Genomic DNA, 22,651 nt, shown 5'->3' on the forward strand with positions numbered 1-22,651 from the left:
TGATCCATTGTTCTGGTTTAAAGTTTTCCACCAACACTCATCATGAAACATACTGCATAAAGTAACTTGAGTTTCATCTTAGATATTCAGTATTCATTGTTTCTTGTTAGGTATTATCTATATTTTGAACAATCATATTAATTTTGTTATTTATTGCCTCCATCCCGAGACACAAAATATATTACTCCAACTGTTGTTTTAATTGGCTCAATCCCATATATCGTAATAATTCAAACAGGTGCTTGGGATTGCTGACTAACTGAAACGAAAAATAAAACCAACCACATCCATTTATGGTAACCAAATTCATACCACCACTTTTGTGAACTGGAAGAGAGCATCAGCTCACAAGCCACTCATTCTCCTATAGAGATCAGTGTAGAGTATCAGGGGTGAAACATTATGGCGACTCTAATCCACAGCTGAACCATTTCGTCAGCATTAAAACTTGATTTAAGTTGGTGATGGTTGCGTTGGCCTCTCGTTTGCAAAGTTCCACCTCATTTGCTGCAACTGTAATCGCTGATTGCCTTTAGGTTTGCCGACTACTGTTGATTCTGCTGCCTCTGCTGGGGAAAGTTGACCATTCCAGGTTGCAGGTTTTGATTGCTTGTGGGGATGGTTCCAAAGCCACCCTGTGGTCCATGTTGCTGCTGTTGCATCGCTACCATATTAGCAGGGTTTGAGGCATTCATGCCAAACACTGCAGTAAGAATATACAAAATATCTGAGCATTAAACCGCAGCAAACCACTACTGATTATAAAAGTGAGAATAAATCGCAGCATAAAGTTCTCTGATGAAAAGAATAACAACACAAATTTCCCACTTTCACATAGTAATGCTCCAGATAAAAAAAGGGGTAGTAAGTAGCAACAAGCATGCAGGGGCAAAAACATTCCTATCAACTGCAAGCAGCATCATCATCATACTAATCAGAATAATGGAGTTATTTGATAGATTGTAGCAGATAGTATTGATGTGTATCAAACAACAGGAAACAAACTTTTATTCAACACAGGCTTTTGAAAATGTTGTTCCCCCTTCTCCAAGAGGTTCTTTGAAAATCTATTCCAATGTTACTTTGTTGTTGAAAGTCAGTTGCTACCAGAAGTGTCACTTTATGATCTTTTTTTGAGGCCAAACTTCATGATCTAAATGTCAAGATAAATTCAAAATAAAGCTATCAACAGTCATCAATATTAGCTCACTACTCGTTCTCACATCTTAAATAATAACATGCAAACACAATGGAAGCAGGATTCAAGGCAACCCATCAAGAAAAAAGATGCGCACTTGTTTAGTATTCAATTAGAATAAATAACAGCATCAGGAGAAATTAACCATAGATGGAAGTCTCGATGAACAAAATAATGGCAGAAATTTCTCATTGGATATGCAGTCAAAAGCAGGGGCTCCTAGTCAAACAAACAAGCAAGGCACCATACACAAGGTGCATGTATCAGTTCACTCAGTATATACAAGCCATTCAAATTTTTATGATGAAAAAAGAGTACAGGAATAGATAACATATTTGACATGCATATGTAGTAACATACGTATTATATGGATAGTTTGTTACACCTGCTACCTCTAGCATCTCTACAGAGTAAAAGCAAGAAATGTTTGTGGCAATGTCACACTTTTTCTTTGCATTGAAATATTACAGAAACAAAATCTAAATTGCAAGAAAGAGGCATGCTACTTCCAGTATTACCCACAAAAGAAGTTAATTTAGCAAGAGAAAGGATTAATCACATACTTTGATCATTTATAATTTGCGATGGATGATTCCTCTGAGGATGGCCACCAGCCATGTTATAAAACTGATATGATACCACCAAAAGAAAAAAAAAATTATAAATCAAATGAATGTCAATGCTGACATCATACCAACAATCTATACAAGGAAAAAAGTGAAAAGAAATGCATCTTATATTTAATCATGGAGAAATCAAATAATTTATGCACTTAGTGTAGCATGTCCTTTGTGAAATATCAGTTAATTCCAGCCACCTCCTGTAAATCCTAATGTTAAACTAATGACAAACAAAAGTGGCAATTTAGTCCCACTTATTTTAGTAGTTTTGTATTTCTTGCTTCTACATTTTCCGCAATGCCATTCACCAATTTCATCTAGGTTTCCTTGGACTCAATTTAAGTTTCAAGTTGATACCTTTTGAATAGAAACATAACTTCTTATGATGTAAAGAGAGAACATACAGACGGGAGATCCAGAAGGCTGACATTGTTGAAAACAGCACAGGAATTAACAATAAAGAACCCTCAAGAGGAAGATCTTATTTTTGTCGTTCCATACTAATCAACAAAATGTAGATCACTAATCATAAACGAATTGCATTAGGCTGCAAAACTTTTGGAGATCTGCTTGAGCCAGACTAAAGTGACCCAGGAAGAAGGGCTTAACTTTATATCAGGTCAAATTAGGTCCAAATTTGAGTATCTTCAATCAAAATCAGCAGAATAAATCAAAATATATATATATTTTTTTCATGTGAAATAGGTAGAGTCTAATCCAAGGTACCAAATCTTGCACTATGCCCCATATTGTTCACATACTAGTACAGTACAGGATGCAGCAGACCCTTGCATTTATTCATGATTCATCAAACTAAACAATACCTCGTGTTGAAACAGGTTGATATGGCACAACACAGGTCTAATATGATAGGGTACAATGAAGATTTGAAACCTGAGTCTGACCACATTAAGCTAAAGGATTTGCTAGTCAATTTTCACTCATCAACCAAGGAACAAAGATTAAAAGTAAAACAGCATGCAAAACAATGCATATTCAGAATTTTTTTCTCCAAGTGCAGAGCAGTTTTTTTCCCCCCACCAATCTCATCATCAGTTAACTTACTAATATTAATAAAACATGAACTAATGTACAAGCCATGTGGAGGAGAAACAACTGAAAACCTAGAAGCCTCCTCAATGCCCCAACCGCCCGACCCTTCTAACCAAATACTTGTCAAAATCACAAGGAACTAAAGCTCAATAGAAAAGCCCACATTCATCATGGCCAACACCAATGCACAGTCCAAAACCATGAGTTTGAAAGCAACAAATGAGTTTGAAAGCAACAACTACGCCCCTTCAAGTTGTAATAGTATGTAAATCACTAATAACACCTCAGTGAAAGTGAGAGCTTCAAGTACAATGAAATAAGTAAGCCACGATAGCATCATTGTTTAATATTGAAGAGTGAAATCTTGTAAACATTATATCATCCATGCTCACAACAATCTATTAAATCTCATTTGCTAAAGCAGGCAGTCATTTAAGGTCCAATAGGAGGATCCTCGGTGTCCTTGAACTTGTTACTGGGTAATCCCTTTCGTAAGAAACTAAAATGCAACAGAAAATTTTGCTAAGTCCCTTGCACATCAGAATCCCTTAATTGAATAACCAAAGCTTATGGCTTTGTATGTGAATTTTTAAAAAAAAAAAAAAAAGTTATATAAACCATGTGTCAGCTATGGAAAGAGATCTTCAGTGATATCAGATAGTAATTCTAAGCTTTGAAGGTGTACCCCCTATTAGAAGCGAATACATGATTACAGTTTAAAACAGTACATATCCTCATCTAAAATATTTACTTTTCTTCAATGTAATGACCATGAAGGTAAAATTATAACTATTTGCATATTTTATTAGTAATTTCTTTTAGAATTTTAGGGAATTTGGCCTTAAATTGCATTATAGAAAGATTTTGGGATTAGAGAAATTAGCAAAAGCATTTTGCCTGTGAAACCAATGTATGCAATCAATAAATAAACCAGGAAAACAAATTTTGATTTAGGGGATGTAGGAAGGGTTTCAAATGCCAGTAGAAATATGTGAGAACGTATATGGAACTTTTGCAAGAATGAATATCTAATGTCGACCAAACATAAACCAGAATGATTTTTACATTATATCAGATTAATTATTCAAACTAAAAGTCATTATAGAGGTAGTAATGGCTGGTTAAATTGTTGATGGGCTTCTGTAGTATGCCACGTGTTGGAGGAAGTTGATGGAAAAGACATATTATCGGGTACTTGATGGCAGTCAAATCTATATACAAAGAGCTCCAGTATCTTTACCAACCAGTTTATACCAAATTTAACACATAAATCCAACAGTGCAGAAAATACTCGAGGAAAGTTGTAAAAAAGACACACAAATGGAAAAAATATTTCGAAATGATAGTTGAAATAGAGAAAACATATATATCTTCAGTCGAGAAAATGTGGTGAAAACCATAATGACGGATCAAGTGAACCACACGAATATTTTCTTTTTATCATATGACTCATATGAGTTTTCAGCCAGATTTTTCCTACAGATTTTCTACCAGAACTGATCTCTAGAACCAGAACCTACCAAACTGATCTCCACCTAAGTACCGCAGAGTATGCTACTTGATGCACAAAAAAAATATAAGATCCAGCCCTGAATAACATAATTCGAGTACATAAGCCATTTTTGTAAATTTATTAAGTCAACCAACATCTATTTGCAGAAACAGATCTTTTCCAGCCAAAAATTTCAAGATTGACCGAGTCTGAGAAAGGATGAATATGCAAGATACTAACCTGCATTCGTGGCAAAAGTGATTGTGATTGCATTGTAGCTGACATGTTCGTTAACTGAAAAAAGAGAAGACAAGCATAAGAGCGCCTGCAGTATAACCTCAATTAAGCCATTTGTTACCAATTATGTTGGCCATAGATATTGCTAATAATAGTTGCAAGTTTTAAAACTATCCTTTTTGGGATCAACTGGGTACACATCCCGAGGACTCAAGGTTGCAGAAATCCATGTAAATGTCAACTAGCAGAGCTATAGAAGCCCAATACACAACTTACTTGCAGTAAATCTAAGCAAGTAATATACTAAATTGTTTTTTTTTTTTCCTGTTTCAGCAAATAATAAATGAAGAAGCTCTAGGAAGCAGGCCCTTAACTAAGTCCTTCAAGAAATAAGCGGTGACTTGCATGCACGTTCATCATTGACAAATTGAGCATGGCACATGCAGCACATAAGATGGTGGAAACCCAGAAACACAAGGCAGAAGTCCTCATCAACACACTCTACTAGAATCCAGGTTATGTAATAAACAGAAAGTCAATAAAATAGTTTTTTGGCTTTCTTGGACACCTAATGTGATTAAAAGGTTATTTCTTTCTTTCTTTCTTCCTACATTCCTTCCGTTCCTTTTTCTTTTCTTGTTGCTAAGGCACCCATAGAGATGCAGCACAAGATGCAGCCAACAGGTACTATGACCAACTAGACCATGCCAAGCATTGAAGGATGCAGCGAACAAGATTCAGATGTTTTTGGCAGATTTTTCTATAAATTTTTCATTAGGGACAATATCAAATTTTAGTCACGTTTCCATATTGGTAATAGAATAATTTTAGTATGTTTTCTCATCATTGAGTCCTATTTCAAGTATGATTCTACATCAGGTTTAATGTCCGAATTAGAGTTAGTGCATCATATCCTATAAATATGCATGTAATAGATTGTAAGGGATAGTTAACAATAGCAAACCTGGTCTTGCTGCATAGTTCATTAATTTTCCTCTAATTCCTAATGACAGTTAACAATAGCACAATACTCTAGATAAGCATCTGTATTCTACCTGTCTTTATTCCTATTAATCCCCGTCTATTTTTCATCTTTAATCTTTTATAGATTAGACCAAAAATGGTAAAGGTATTTAGATCTAGGCATCTATTGTCTCTTGATTCTAAGTAAAACTTAGATTTATCAACATCTAACTTAGTGTAATTTATGGTGTATAGTGCCAAATTAATAAATTAACATTCACCCAACTTTCAAGGTTTCACCTCTACGAACCAAGAGTATAACCTTGATTTAAAAAAAAAAAAAAGAAAAAAACCCAAGAGCCTCCTCTTGGTTGTCAATAAGTGCATATCTAATGCATTCTTAACAAGCGAAAAGATGTAGATCTTAAAACTAACCCCTGGTGAAAGCCTAGTACACCAGAAACTACATAGTCACTTCATGAGTACTATATATGCTTTTAAAAGCTTCAACATGCATACCTTTAACAAAATCATCAATGTCTCTTTCTTTAATCTCCCACTTGACATGCTTTCTTACAGTAGTTTTTTGGCACGTGTCGCACGTCCAGATAACAGAAAATATGATAATATTATTTTGATCAATTTTATATTAATGATAAAATATAGTAAGATAATTTTATTTAATTTGCATAGTAATATAATTTTATTAAATTTGTTGTATAAGTAACCTGCATGTGCCTTATAATTTTACTAACAATTCTAACTTTTAATAACTTTGTTACAAGTTATATTTGTCTAAATTTTATGGATAGAGTAGTTATTTGAAGAAGACACTAGGATTATCAAGTAAAATGTTTGGGTTGTTCTATGAAATATCTTAGTTAACAAGATTCGAAAAATAAAAATATTTTTATCATCTACTGTTTATAAAAGAAAAGATGTTTACTTGCATAAATAGGAATAATAAATATAACTATTTTCCTGGAGCAGCATGGAGTGAGAGTATTTGGAAATACAACAACTGTTATAACCATTGCTAATTGTCATTATAAAGAGAATGTCAATCAATAATGGAATAATGAGGTTGCTATCTTGACATAAATTTTGCATAAAAAATCCATTTAATTATTGATTTTGCATAAAACAATTGGATCTATTCTATCTGCAGAATGATGCGCATTTACAGGTCCCTCGATGATATTGCCCTTTGATCTAAGTACGAGGCAGGGGGTAATCTACACAAACTTGTCTCGGATATTCGAATATATTTATCAAGTATTCAATATATGTGTATCGAACATTTTAAATTTATGCAATACAGGATTTATACTTAGATCAAAGGACAAAGACCACTAAATGTGTATTGTTCTGAAAAAAAAAATCTTGGCAAAATCAATAACAAATTGGAACTTTTATACAAAATTCACATGTCTAATTATACTCAGATAAATAATATAAGTGTCAAATAACAACCATTAATCACATTATATAACGGTTATAATAACTAGAAAAAATGGAACACCTGTTGTTTAAATTTTTCATTATTACTATATGACTTAAGGGGAGGCTTTTACAACAATTACAACAGTTGTTATCTTAAATCTTGACTTTTGCATGTGCCAGACAATTCAAACAAGTCAAAAAAAAAAAATGATGATCCGAAATTCAAATTTGAAAAGACAGGATTTTCATCTTTGTTGAGATATCAGTTTGCATCAATATAGTAGACTGTTGGTACCATAGAACCCATATTATCTTGTTCTATATAAATCGATATATCTCAAAATGGCGGCGTTCATGTTAGAAAAACATCGATCAAGATTTCCTACTTGGTTATTTTCCATTTCAAATTACATTTCAACTAATAACATTGAAATTAATACCTTTAAATACTAACTTGACCCTTTCTTTTTTGGCTCTAGTTTCCATCTACGTCAAGAAAATCTAAGCTCTCAATCTTGGCCATTCATTGAGATGGCCAAGATTGCTAGAATTAAAAACCTTGTAAAAAGAGCATCAATCAATGATATTAGAGCCATTTTTCAACTATGCTTTTCTATTTATTTACCATGGTAAGAATATGACTACTATAATCCAACAAATATTCAATCTTGAAGAATATTCTCCCCCCACAATATAATTTTATTACAAAAAATATCAGCAAAAACAATCTAAAATTTCCATTATTTGGTGGGATTGGAAACTCAGGGTGGCCTGTGCACAAGGCTCCCCCACCATTGCAAGGTCTATGAAGAGTCGGATGCATATAGCTTACTACTATGCCAAGGCTCACCGTCTAATTAGTGGGGTTGGAAATATTTACCAACTAATTCTTGCAAAATCTCCATAAAACAAAAAAATGAACACAAAGAGCTATGAGAAAAGAAAACTAATAGAAAAGGTCATTAAAAAGTATAGGGGCAAACCATGCAATAGGCATAACTCAAGAGAATGGTTTAAAATAACAGCCATTAGAAAGGTTTCACACCCTCTCCGCTACATGACATATATATATATTTATATATGTACACACACACACACACACACACACACACGCACGCACGCACACACACACATATATATATATATAGAGAGAGAGAGAGAGAAAAGATAACATCTACTATAATAGGTTATATTTAGCGTTATAACAGCCTATTATGACACAAACAGCAGCCGCTATTGGGGTTTTACATGATTCCCTTAATCAAATAATATTTTTTGAAATTTACTTTAAAAACTTTCCAACAAAATTTGTAGCATGTGAAAAAATATTTGCGTATTAAAGTACAACCTCTCTTCTGCACCTCCCCCCCCCCCCCCAAAAAAAAAAAAAGAAAGAAAAATAGAGATAAATCGGCATAAATTAGAGAAAGTTTATATCTCTTTTTTTTTTTTCAAAAATGCCAGCAATTGGCAAAACTAAGATATCCAGGTCCCTAGATGTTGGATGGGTGGCATGAAGCAGATGACAGGTAAGTTAGCTGGGTCACACATTTGTTTTGTTACCGATGAAGCATGGAGAAGGGTCCACCATTTAACATCCGCTGGTCAGCAGAGGGAAGAAGAAAGCTGCTACTGGTGGCATAGATACATTTTTTTATTAATATATAGTAACTATATCTCCCAAATTTTCAACTTAGATCCAAAATAAATAATCACCCCACCAGAGCCTGATTGAAAGCCCGCTAGGATGAGGAAGCAGGAAGTGAATATTCCCTTCACACTTTTAGTATAGGTTATAAATCAATATAGCAACAGAAACACATCTAGTGATACCCATACGAACATTAATGGATAAAAGGCATTTCTAACCAAAAGAATCTGATCACTTGTGATAACTATCAGAAGACCTTCATTGTCAAAGACATGCCAAGAGCTAAAACCCAAAAGAGGCATCTATTCCACAAATCATATTATTATTTGCACAATTGATTTAGGATTTCTCAAGGGGTTCAATGCTTGGGGCACTTGGAAACTCCTTGATGCTTGGAAGAGATCCATCTTTCCATTTTAATACCCGGAAATATTAGCAAATGATGAAATCGGCTAAGCCAAGTCATGTTGAGCTGGCCTGTTCAGGAGCAGACCGAACCGTACCGATCAATTACTAGCACGATTCAGCCAAGCCAAATGCAATTTATAAATAGCCCTCAACCAAAGGCTTGAAATCGCTGGAACTCTACCGATGCCTTGATTGAAGCCCTCGGTCCCTATCAACGACGATGATGTTCAATGACAACAATGACCTCTCTCTATCTCTCTCAATCCCCATTGTCGGATCCGAAGTCGTCAAACAAGCTCAAAGCTCTCGAAGCCCTCACGAAGCTCTTGCTTCCCTTCTCTCCCTCTCTCATCTCCTCCACCAGCCTCTATCCCTTTATGAAGCCATTGTCAGATGCCTCTATCTCTCCATGTCTGATCCCTCTCTCTCAGGTGAATCCGAAGGCCTTGGCCTCTCTCTCCCGTTCTCTCTCGCCTCCCTCGCCTTCTCAATCTCCCCCATCTCCCTCTCCTTCCCCCTAGTTCTGGTACGCTACAGTTCGGTACGAAATATACTAGTATTGTACCGATCGTCGGCTGGTTTAACTCTCAATACCAGTCAGGCGAATCCCGGATGAAATGGCTTTGTTAATTATATATGGTTGTGGACAAGTTGATCCTAATAATTTTACAGCACATACATGCTTCCACATGCACATACATAAAAGTACAAACATGTCAGCGATTTAGGTTTTGTTAAGGTTGTCGGGCCAGATTACTCACGCCAATATAATGCATCCAACTAACGCTAGCCATAAATATGCTAATATATAAACAACCAATATTCTGGTCCCCAATATTGGAAACGAAGTGTGCTTAGTACTGATGATGACAAGCATGCTATTTTGCTAATTTGTATGATTATGATAGACAATGAGCTGACCATTTGAGAGTTTGGTGAGGATTGGGCAGCATTGAACAAGGCACTATTCATAGCTCCACTAAACTGGCTCAAATGGCTCCTTAGTTGATTTCCTTGATTTATTTGATTTTGTGCTATGTTATGCTGCATATGTGGAGACTGCAATTGCCGATTCTGAAACTGCTGTTGTGACAATGGCTGAGAATACTGCATTTGGTGTTGTCCAGGTACCTAGGATAAAGACTTGTTTGTGTTATGACAATATTAAAGCAGATCATTAGGCTAACAAACACACACACACACAAAGGATTTGCATTGCTTAAATACCTGTTGAAACTTCTGTTGAGTTTGCCCCTGTATATCATTTAGTTGAGACATTGTGCTCTGCAACCGAGATAAGTCAATAATATAACTAAAATTAAAGCTTTCTAGAGTTCATGCATAAAACTACTTCATGAAATAAGTCTATTTCAGAAAATCAGTCTTTTGCATCCAGTAGTTAAAATAAGTCCATTTCAGAAAATCATTCTTTTGCATCCAGTAGTGCGCAAAAACGTAGTTGACATAGCAAAACATAAGTTAAAAGAAAAAATGACATTGCTTTTAAGCTAGTTAAAATCAAAATGGAAATAAAAGTTGAATAGAGAGTCTCAAAACAAGAATACTATGAAAACTTAGTGAAACTAATAAAGGTTAAACCATGCTCATGCAATAAAAATGCATGACAATAAACTCACTTTCACCTAGCAGACCAGGGCGACAATTATGTACGGGACAATGTGTTCTAAATAATCACTGCAATTTTACTTTAACAACATCACTTTCTAAGATTGATAATTTGCAATACAGGCTCTCACTAAGGAGTCTAGTATAAGCTCTAATAAAGTTTCATAACATCAACTATTGAAGCACCCTAACCTGAGAAAGGCTTTGTTGGTCTCATTGGACGATGTCTGGTTCACCGAGAGAGAAAGCAAGGATAGAGAATCGAGACAACAGAACAGTGAGAAGCAATGTGTGAGAAGTGCTCTTCTCAAGTGCCTAGACTTGGTGAGTCTTTTTCCTAATGTTCCGCCCTGAAAGTTGTTCATGTGAACAGTAGGATATCTTAGGCTTCACAAAAGGGGAGGCAGGCAGTGGTCAAAGCTATGGGCCATTAGTGGTCTTGGATCAAAAGTCAGGATGGTCACACCAGAAGCCATAAGCAGGACATGCAAGAGATTTAGGCTCAACAGTGGAAGTACATCTGGTCAAGTGCTAGGCTCAGCTCAACCCAAGTGCCCCTCCTATGGTGTTCGTGACACGCATATCATCTGATCTTCGAGCAGGGGGAGGAAAAATAAATGCTACACCCACCATCCTTTTCTATTAGTTGCTGAGCTCTTGCTATAGCTCTAGGGCTGGCTAGGGCTTCTTTCTAGCTCTTGCTCATGCATTCAGGCTCTACTTCATTCTTTTTCAAAGAACTCCTCCCTTGGCTACTACTCAAATTCATTCCTCTTGACAAGTGGAGCTCCCTTCACCCGCTGCGTCACACTTTGGTCAACTCAAAGAACAGGCCAAGAAGGACAAGCATTGAAGTTTCACAACATCAACTATTTAAACTCTAACAAAATTTTGCAACATCAACTATTTAAGTACAAGTAAGATGCTTATATGGTCAATGTGAAAGCATTTGAATTTGCTAAACACTTGAGAAGTTTCCATAGAGTGAACAGCCTGCACTCTCTGTATCTGATCATCGCTGAAGATGCAGGTTATTAACATACTCAACTTCTAAGCATCTCGGCTATCAGCACTCAGAAGAGATGTTGCACATGAAAAATCTCACCACTTCAAAAGTTTCTACACAAAGTTAATATTTTCCTGACACACAAGGTCCATAAAAAAAAATGACGTATTACAATCTTCAAAATAAACCAATAGAGCCCTTAAGTGGAGAATTAGTTTCGACAGTGAAAACTGATGAGAAGAACATGTTGCTTTACCTGTCCCAGTACTCCTGGAGACGGCGACTGCCTCAGCTGCTGCTGAGCATGAAGTTGCTGTTGATGTTGTTGGGGAATTTGCATCATTTTCTGTCTCTGCTGTTGCTGTTGTGTCTGCTGCTGAGGTGATGGTGTATTCATCATGTTTGTACTAGATCTAGGAGAATTTGCATATGGCAAAGGAGGTGTCGATGCATTGTCGAAGGAAGCAGTTCCTGTGACACCAGAGGGTGATGGAGCTGGTCTTCCCATCAATTGTGTTCCAGGAGTCTGCAATTAAAACCAATAACATATACCAAGAAAATATTAGATAAGACTGTAAATAGTTTCGATTGGATCCTGGAAGAATCTGATAAAACAGAAAAAATCATAGCTTTATGCATGGTCAGCCTTCAAACTTTTTCAACTATTGTTACTAATGATCAGTAGGAATAGAGGAATGGCAAATAGTTCATGATTTACTTAGGGGAATAAAAAACATACCTGTTCAATTACTGAAAATGAGTTCATGGCAAGTTCTGCAACATAGTTTATTTACAGTACTGAAACTTGCACCTAATTTAGTTTATTTATAATAGTGAAACCTGCACATGTAATTGGTTCCATCCCATAACACTTCACTCATCCCATCAATACTATTTCCGTATGATATAACTAGAATATACTAGGCATAATATTACTAAAATATATTAGGCATAGAGAACCTTTATAGATAGCTTTACCTATTAACTCTGCATAAGTGATCAAACTGCCTTTTCAGTCTGTCACTACAATTTGTCATGTCAAATAACCATTGCCAAGCTCTCGATAGTTTCTGCATATGCTAAAATTCTGCAATATTGTTTCAGCATGTGCTAAATATGTTTAAGCACGGGAAGCACCATACAGAAACCTAGTTTGAGACCTAGTTATTAGCTGTCAATAAATGAACTCACATGGGATGACATGTTGCATGACATCAGAGGTCATGTTGGAGGCTACATAAGTAGTTAAAGATCCAATTAAACAATAACAAAGCATCAAATATGTGTTGCAGTTGATCCACCAAGAATGAGAAATTCTAGCTGGATATGAACCACAAAAGCAGGGAGGTGAATCAGATAGAATGGAGAAGACAAGATGAGCGTTTAAAACATTTGGAAACAGTAATAGCCAGAATGAATCTGGAGTAAAAAGGATAATGCCAAGAAAACTTACAAGGGAATTGTACATGAAAAAATCTAGTAATTCAAGTTATGTATTACTAGCATTTAGGTGCTCAATTTTATGGTCTACCAACTGGATGGAGTAGATCCATAATGTTGGCCTACGAAATTCACTCGTTTTTTACCTGAAGTCTCTAGAATAATTTGGTTAGGTTATTACAATTGTCTAATTACCATTTGGTTTGACATACACCTTCTCATTTTAAAATATTTTTTCCATTTTTCCCCACTTTCAAATGGACAGAACTTCGAATCATCACTTGAATTTTCCTTTTTTGGTCAAAGGGCTCATCCAGCACAAATACACACATGCTTGCATTACTATATTTTATTTATCTTGAATAGCTTGCATATTTCCCAAATTGTTTAGTTCTTTCTTTGAGTTGTTCTATTCATTGCATCCTTCCAATTTTTCATTTTTCTCCTTTCTTTGTATATAAAAAGTGCATGTTCATTTGGGAGGGGGAAGGGGTTCTTGAAAATTGACTAAAGTCCAATATGGAACATGAAATAATCAATGATATGAAAAGCACTAAATAGTGAAAAGAAACCACATGAAGTCACAGCAGAAGTTAAATAGGAGGTGCATGTGGTGAATAAATATGTAACAAGTTAAAAAGGAGATGCATATCCAAGTGAAGGAAAATGGCTAATTAAGAAGGAAATGGAATATCCCCATATTGCCATAAATTTTTTTTTGAAACACTATTTGTTCATACATTTTTAAAAAGTACGATTACTTGTCTAACGATTCACCAAGTAAACTCTTATTCCATAGCAATTAGCAAGACCTGCATGACAGCTCCCTGAGTGCTGACAGTGTTAGATGAGAATGATGGAGTATTTTTTGTGTAGACGCCTACAAGAATTACAAATTAGTATCAGAAAAATTAGATCCAACTGATTCATTAAATATATTGGAGAATAAATAAAAGAATCTTGAAGCCATTATCATTTAATTTTAATAAGCTTCACACCAGTCCTAGAACCTAGATCTTTAATGGATGTCATAGGTTCTAGCTATGAAGCCAAATTAAGGACCAATAATGAAGCAATATAACAAACAAAAGAAGTTTCTCAATGGCATAGAAGGATAATAAGTAATTTACCAGAGTTGTCCCCAAAATTCTGTGTTCCATCACCAAAAGTGAGCACATCTACTAAATGACTAGGGAGAGATGATGGGAGATGCCTTTGATCTGTATGTATCCTTAATCCTGAAGCACCAAATTATTTCTTAGTTGGACTACAAATGAATGAGTTTTCTTAAAAAACAATTACACAGCAGATTAACCCAAAAAAAAAAATTTATGCTTAGTTTACAAAAAGGTCATGATATAGAGCTTTGATCTAGTTTAAAATCTTCATCCTAATGCAAAGCAAACATAATACTTGAAAATAACACCTTCGCCAAAATTCACTGCAGCTCTAAGAAGATTTTCTTGTTCTTGAATTTTTGCAGCTTGCACCTTGTCTAAGGTCGGAACAAGAGTTGGCCCTTGACGTGATCCCAATCCATAGGCTTTACGAGCATCAGCTATAACCTTTTCTGCAGCTTCACAGGCTGTTTCAATCATATCAATTCTACCCTGTGAAATTTCAGATGGTACTTATTTAGACCAAAAGGTAGATAATAATATTGATAAATGAAACTTATTCTGTATTGAATTCTAGATTACCTTCAACTTTTCAATTTGCATGTGCACAGGAAGATTTGTTAACCCATATAGCAACTGCTCTCTCTTTGCATTATCCTCTGCTTCAATCTCTGGCAATAACTTCGATGACAGCATCACAGGTAATACTGTGACCGACACAGAAAAATCAAAAATAATGCATTAGCTTCTCAAATAGGGATGGAATTTGAAAATGTCTGAAGCATCTACTACGAAGTACATAATTTTGGGGACACATGTCATAATATAGAAGTAACTCAACAGGAGCATGTACCGCAGATCTTTGCAGGAACCTAATAGTGCAACTTTATCATCATAAAAGCAGGTTTAAGTCTCCTGTCAATTTGAACTCATTCATGAAGCACAAAGTTACCAGAAGTCATCACATGAATTTTTTTCCTTTTCTTTCTCTCTCTTATTTCTACACCTGCTCCCTTATTCGTTCCAGGACTAAAGTATGTAAAGAGGTACAAACTTGGTACCACAGGTAGAAGGTGCATAATTAAGGATTTAGATTTAGAGACTAACAGAAATGAATGGCAACACATGAAATCAGTGATTCATGCAGTCAGCTATTTAAAGATGGGACATGATTGCTAACATGAACAATAAGCCTTCTCCATCTACAAGGGCTCAACTAAATGAATATCACTTGATTTTCATCTAAGGTCACTTAAGTATCAGCTGAGCTGATTTTTTCATTTCTCCTTTTTTGATCTTGTACAAATAAAATGTGATACCAACTTCAAAAAGAAGATATTCTTCTGATAAGTAAATCATAATAACACAGAAAGAGTTGTGGTTATTATATAAAGTTGTGGAAATACAAACAAATTTATTGTTTACAGAATGTAGATTACCAATGCTATCAAATTGTAGAGAATCTGGTCCCAGATGTAAATGCTACAATAAACTGTGATAGCCCAAAACTAAAAAAAAAAAAAAAAAAAAAAAAAAAAAAAAAAAAAACAGAGAAACCGGGAAGAAGACTCCCGGTAGGAGTCTTCTTCTCCGGTGATTCCCGGGCAAAATAGGACTCCTAGGACCCCTCGGAGTCCTAGGGTGATCTATAAGAAGACCCCTTTCCCTTGAGACCGATCATCGGCCTCTTCTTCCTCTCCTTCCCTCCGATTTTTCCGAAATTAAGCCGCGGACACCGGTTGATTTCTCGCCGTGATTGCCGCCGACGAGGTCTCCGGAGGCTGAGGTAAGTCTTCCTCTTCCTCCCCTCTTTCTTCTCCTTCCTCCCATGCTCCTGTGCGCGGCTGCCGGCGGCGAGAGTCGCTGATTTTTCCGTCGGGAAAGCGACCCTGTTTTTGGGTTTCTTCTCCTTGAATTTCCGGCGCCGGCGATCGGAATTGATCGCCGGCCATGTCTCCTCCGTGACCGGGGGAGTGACCCCCGTCGGCCGCCGGCCTCCGCCGCGGCGGCCGTGGCCCGAACGGCCGGTCAAGGCCGAGGGGACGCCGGTCCCCTGTTCCGGTGCGGGAAGAACCGAGAAGAAGAAGAAGAAAAAAAAAAGAAAAAGAAAAGAAAAGAAAAAGAAAAGAAAAGAAGAAAAAGAAAAAGAAAAAGAAAAGAAAAAGAAAAGAAAAGGAAAGAAAAAAAAAAAAAAAGAAAAAGAAAAGAAAAGAAAATAATAATAATATTAATATTAATAAAAATAAATAAATAAATATATATGTATATTTATATATATATATATAAGTAAATAAATAAATAAATAAATAAATAAATAAATAAATTGAAATTGATGAGAGAGAGAGTTTCTCTCTCTTCTCTCTCTTGTCTCAGTCTGAACTCTGATTTTCTCTCTCTAGAATTGGACTTTCTCTCTCTAGAATTTTCTCTCTCTAAAATATTTCTCTCTCTTGATGGATTCCTCTCTCTCTAAAGTTATTCCTCTAGGATTAACGTAGTGGAAGGCTTCGTCTGATGATTCTGATCAAGTTTAGAGACGAGTCTGATTTTAAGCGAGATTTTGATTTTGAGATTTGTTAGATTTAATTTTGAATTAAAATTAATGTAAAAATATAATTTTGAATAATAGGCACGGAAGAATCTCCTAGAAGTTAGTCGATCCATTCATTCAGTGCTCCGTGAAAGGTAAGTAATGAATCATCTTTCCAAGATATTCCATATTTATTTTGAAAATAAATAATTATTCTCTGAAATTATGCATGATTTACGAAATTATGTTTTGAAAGAAAAGTGCTTTTAAAATGTTATGGTATATCGATTTATGCACATGTTTAGTGAAAGATTATGATATATGTTGTGGTACTAAGTGTTTTGATACAGATCGAATTTATGCTCTCAGCCTAACTATGTTTCAGTGGGCCCCGCCAATGGGGATTATACGTTGGTACTTTGTGGACCCTGCCAGTGGGGGTTGTGCGCTGGTATTTGTGGACCCTGCCAGTGGGGGTTGTGTGCTGGTATTTCTGGACCCTGCCAGTGGGGGTTGTGCGCTGGTATTCTGTGGACCCCACCAATGGGGGTTAAACGTTGGTCATAGTCGAGGCTGTTGAGTTTCGAGTGTTTTGAATCGGATCGGATTTATGATTATATTATATGTGAATATTTGAAAATATTGGATTTGCATTAAATCAGCATGAAATATATTTTTATGTTTAATTGCAGCTTTATTCTTAAAAATTTTATAATATCTGAAATATCTGGTTGAGATATTTGTTACTTACTGGGCTGTCTAGCTCATTACCTTTCTTTCTATTTTTCAGATTCAGATAATTAATTTCGAATGTGGGAAGAAATATTGGGACAGAGCTTTTAGAGGCGAGATTTAGCATTGTCAACACTTCAATTGAATTTAGATTTATTGTTTTAGAAAAATTTTATTGGATGTAAGACATTTGATTTAATTACATGAATTACAGTTGAATAATAATTATTTGAATTTATTCCGCTGCGATGCATTGATATCGTGATGAGATGCCTTGCATGCTTATGGAGAGAGTTCTTCATGAGTATGCGGCGGTTGCCGCGACCCTCGATCCACAAATCTCGGGTCGGGGGCGTGACAATTAATATGGTATCAGAGCGTAAGTGGATAAATTATGACACATAGAATTTGACATAGTATGAGTGTAGGTGGGTAAACATTAGGAATATTGGGACGTTAGAATATGAGCATCATAATAAATCCATCATAACAAATAGATAAATGAATCTAATAAGGTTTTACTACTACAAGGTTATCATGCCTCCCCGTAGAATGACAAGAGCAAGAGTTTATTTTTTTGAAGCAAAAGGGTATGAGTGTGACTGAATATGAAGCAAAATTTACAGAGTTAGCAAAATTTGCTCCGAGATTAGTGGATGGTGAGCAAGAACGTGTTCACAAGTTTGAGATGGGACTGAGAATTGAGATTCGAAAATAAGTGGTTCCATATGAATTGACAACTTATGCCGACGTGGTAAATAAAGCACTAATAATTGAAAGGGAAGTCAATGAAGAACGTATGGAAAGAGAAAGAAAGCAAAGAAAGAGAGCAAAATCAAATGATACACAAGGTCAGAATAATAAAAACATCAAAAGATCAGCTAAGGGAGCAGTAGACAATAAGACTCAACAGATTGATGGTGAGCCGTGCTCCAGATGTGGCAAAAATCATGCAGACAAGGATTGCTATTGGAATATAGGTGCTTGTTTCAAATATGGTCAGATGGATCATAAAATTGCTAGCTGCCCGCTAAATACTGAAAATCAAGTTGGCCAAAGAACTCATGAAGGACAACATAAGGGTGGTGGACAGATTTCTAAAATCCAGGGAAGAGTTTATGCATTTACTCAGCAGAATCCACAGGCTTCCAATACAATGGTGACAGGTATGAAAAATTTCGAGGACGAAATTTCTTTTTAGGGGTGAAGAATGTGATAGCCCAAAACTAAAAAAAAAAAAAAAAAAAAAAAAAAAAAAACAGAGAAACCGGGAAGAAGACTCCCGGTAGGAGTCTTCTTCTCCGGTGATTCCCGGGCAAAATAGGACTCCTAGGACCCCTCGGAGTCCTAGGGTGATCTATAAGAAGACCCCTTTCCCTTGAGACCGATCATCGGCCTCTTCTTCCTCTCCTTCCCTCCGATTTTCCCGAAATTAAGCCGCGGACACCGGTTGATTTCTCGCCGTGATTGCCGCCGACGAGGTCTCCGGAGGCTGAGGTAAGTCTTCCTCTTCCTCCCCTCTTTCTTCTCCTTCCTCCCATGCTCCTGTGCGCGGCTGCCGGCGGCGAGAGTCGCTGATTTTTCCGTCGGGAAAGCGACCCTGTTTTTGGGTTTCTTCTCCTTGAATTTCCGGCGCCGGCGATCGGAATTGATCGCCGGCCATGTCTCCTCCGTGACCGGGGGAGTGACCCCCGTCGGCCGCCGGCCTCCGCCGCGGCGGCCGTGGCCCGAACGGCCGGTCAAGGCCGAGGGGACGCCGGTCCCCTGTTCCGGTGCGGGAAGAACCGAGAAGAAGAAGAAGAAAAAAAAAAGAAAAAGAAAAGAAAAGAAAAAGAAAAGAAAAGAAGAAAAAGAAAAAGAAAAAGAAAAGAAAAAGAAAAGAAAAGGAAAGAAAAAAAAAAAAAAAAGAAAAAGAAAAGAAAAGAAAATAATAATAATATTAATAAAAATAAATAAATAAATATATATGTATATTTATATATATATATAAGTAAGTAAATAAATAAATAAATAAATAAATAAATAAATAAATTGAAATTGATGAGAGAGAGAGTTTCTCTCTCTTCTCTCTCTTGTCTCAGTCTGAACTCTGATTTTCTCTCTCTAGAATTGGACTTTCTCTCTCTAGAATTTTCTCTCTCTAAAATATTTCTCTCTCTTGATGGATTCCTCTCTCTCTAAAGTTATTCCTCTAGGATTAACGTAGTGGAAGGCTTCGTCTGATGATTCTGATCAAGTTTAGAGACGAGTCTGATTTTAAGCGAGATTTTGATTTTGAGATTTGTTAGATTTAATTTTGAATTAAAATTAATGTAAAAATATAATTTTGAATAATAGGCACGGAAGAATCTCCTAGAAGTTAGTCGATCCATTCATTCAGTGCTCCGTGAAAGGTAAGTAATGAATCATCTTTCCAAGATATTCCATATTTATTTTGAAAATAAATAATTATTCTCTGAAATTATGCATGATTTACGAAATTATGTTTTGAAAGAAAAGTGCTTTTAAAATGTTATGGTATATCGATTTATGCACATGTTTAGTGAAAGATTATGATATATGTTGTGGTACTAAGTGTTTTGATACAGATCGAATTTATGCTCTCAGCCTAACTATGTTTCAGTGGGCCCCGCCAATGGGGATTATACGTTGGTACTTTGTGGACCCTGCCAGTGGGGGTTGTGCGCTGGTATTTGTGGACCCTGCCAGTGGGGGTTGTGTGCTGGTATTTCTGGACCCTGCCAGTGGGGGTTGTGCGCTGGTATTCTGTGGACCCCACCAATGGGGGTTAAACGTTGGTCATAGTCGAGGCTGTTGAGTTTCGAGTGTTTTGAATCGGATCGGATTTATGATTATATTATATGTGAATATTTGAAAATATTGGATTTGCATTAAATCAGCATGAAATATATTTTTATGTTTAATTGCAGCTTTATTCTTAAAAATTTTATAATATCTGAAATATCTGGTTGAGATATTTGTTACTTACTGGGCTGTCTAGCTCATTACCTTTCTTTCTATTTTTCAGATTCAGATAATTAATTTCGAATGTGGGAAGAAATATTGGGACAGAGCTTTTAGAGGCGAGATTTAGCATTGTCAACACTTCAATTGAATTTAGATTTATTGTTTTAGAAAAATTTTATTGGATGTAAGACATTTGATTTAATTACATGAATTACAGTTGAATAATAATTATTTGAATTTATTCCGCTGCGATGCATTGATATCGTGATGAGATGCCTTGCATGCTTATGGAGAGAGTTCTTCATGAGTATGCGGCGGTTGCCGCGACCCTCGATCCACAAATCTCGGGTCGGGGGCGTGACATAAACAGAATTGTGAATTAGCAAAGGGTTGTTGTGTTACATACTGGCAGCATTCTCAGCATTGACATTCTTTGGGCACACCACGAATGCCTTTGAAACTTTCTTGATGTCCTCCACAATGTTGAAGAGCTCCATATTAACCATGGAGAACTGCCCTAGTATATCTTGCCTGTCAAGCAAAGCCAAATACATCAGTTCACAAATTTATTAGATGCTCAGGCGAAACTTATAATTACTAATTCAATGGTTCATAAGACAAGACCATCTCTTGTACACTAAAATTTTGCCAAAACCACTGATTTAGCTGCAAAACAAACAAGAAATTTGAATGGCAATGTTGTCACTAAACAAACATGCAAAGCCACCACATATCAATTCACACGCTCCTTGTGTCTTCAAGAGAAAGTTATCAGTATCAGTTAGCTGTACTATACTAGACCCATAATTCTCTCTCAAAATTTTACCCATCAAATCCAACCAAACTGCGCAAATAAGAAATCTCAAGAATAAAAGAAACATGCATATATTCATGCATGCACGGTTTGATACAATCATACGCAACTTGCACTATCGTAGGAGGTATGTTGTAGTTCTACTTCATTACCGCTAGTTCCCATCCATGGCTACTTTCCATCCAAAAACTTGAAAAGAATGGAAATTTTACTCGGTAAGCTTTCTTGAACGGACATAATGAGATCAAAAACTAGCAAAAAAAAAAAAAGAATATCATACAGTTTTTGAGAACCACGCAAGCAGGCAAATGGAAGAACAACTAAATACAAATCATATAGCCAAAAGATTAAAGAAAGAACGATTTCAATTTGATAGATAATACAAATGAAGAACCAAAGAACGATCGGTTTTCAAGAACCACGCAAACAAATAAATGCAAGAACTAATAAATTTTATTCATCTAACCCGAAAAACAATAATAATAATAATTTGCTAGAGAATCTAAATAAATAAGAAACCCCCAAAAATAAATCATTTTTCATGAACCATGAAAGCAAACAAATATAAAACCAGCAAATTGACGTCATGGAACCCAAAACCAGAAGAAGGGTTCGATTCAATAGAGAATATAAAAGAAAAAGGAACCCTAGAAAGGAATTCTAGGATAGTAGTAGGGGAAAAAAGAGAGGGCGAAGGTGGGGAGAGGGACGATACCATTTGGGAGTGGTATTGGAGCGGGCGTAGGCGTCGAAGTCTTCGAGGATGCGGGAAATGGCTTTGTAGAGGCCGATGGCGCGGGTCTTCACCGACTCCAGGTTCAGCTGCTGCTGCAACACCGCGTTCAGGCGCTCCGCCTTCGGCGGTGGCTGCACCGCTGCGTCCCCTGCCGCAGGCGGCTGTGGTTGCTGCCCTTGGTTCGGGACTGCTCCGCCGGTCGACTCCATGGCTGTTGCTGCTATAGGAAGAGAGATCAAGAATAAATAAATAAATAAAAGGGAGACTTGGGTGGTGTGATGTTCCGACGGAGCATTTTAAAAGAAACGGGTACACGACTTGAAAACCGCCACCCTGCGCCTGGCCTCCGTACTGCATGCACCAGATCCATTTCAAATCGGATTGGATATCCAATGGATCAAACTAAATTGCCACCATATCCCACCTATTTTTTTTCATATTTTTACGAATCCACTAGTTAAATTCAAATAAATTCATTTAACTTTACCGAAATAATAAATATATTCATTTAACAAATTCAAAAAAATAGAACCCGCTAGCTTGGCTGCACGTGTTTGAAAATGCCGTCTACAGTCTGCATGCAGTTGTAAATTATGATTTCGTTATTTGCAGCTAAA

General features: G+C 36.3%; 1 protein-coding gene across 1 annotated transcript; it reads right to left on the reverse strand.

The window, feature by feature from the left end:
- Positions 1-260: 260 nt before the first annotated feature.
- LOC105050413 (mediator of RNA polymerase II transcription subunit 8) lies at positions 261-22,282 on the reverse strand. Its single transcript, XM_010930411.4, has 12 exons — positions 22,014-22,282; positions 20,891-21,015; positions 14,838-14,962; positions 14,564-14,747; positions 14,268-14,375; positions 13,950-14,017; positions 11,954-12,223; positions 10,293-10,349; positions 9,987-10,196; positions 4,604-4,657; positions 1,762-1,825; positions 261-703 (listed from the first exon to the last, which is right to left on the reverse strand). The coding sequence occupies exons 1-12, from the start codon at positions 22,241-22,243 to the stop codon at positions 546-548; spliced, it is 1,653 nt and encodes a 550-aa protein (XP_010928713.1). The 5' UTR covers positions 22,244-22,282; the 3' UTR covers positions 261-545.
- Positions 22,283-22,651: the final 369 nt, after the last annotated feature.

The sequence above is a fragment of the Elaeis guineensis genome, chromosome 8 (genome assembly GCF_000442705.2).
Source record: "Elaeis guineensis isolate ETL-2024a chromosome 8, EG11, whole genome shotgun sequence".
Taxonomy (NCBI): domain Eukaryota; kingdom Viridiplantae; phylum Streptophyta; class Magnoliopsida; order Arecales; family Arecaceae; genus Elaeis; species Elaeis guineensis.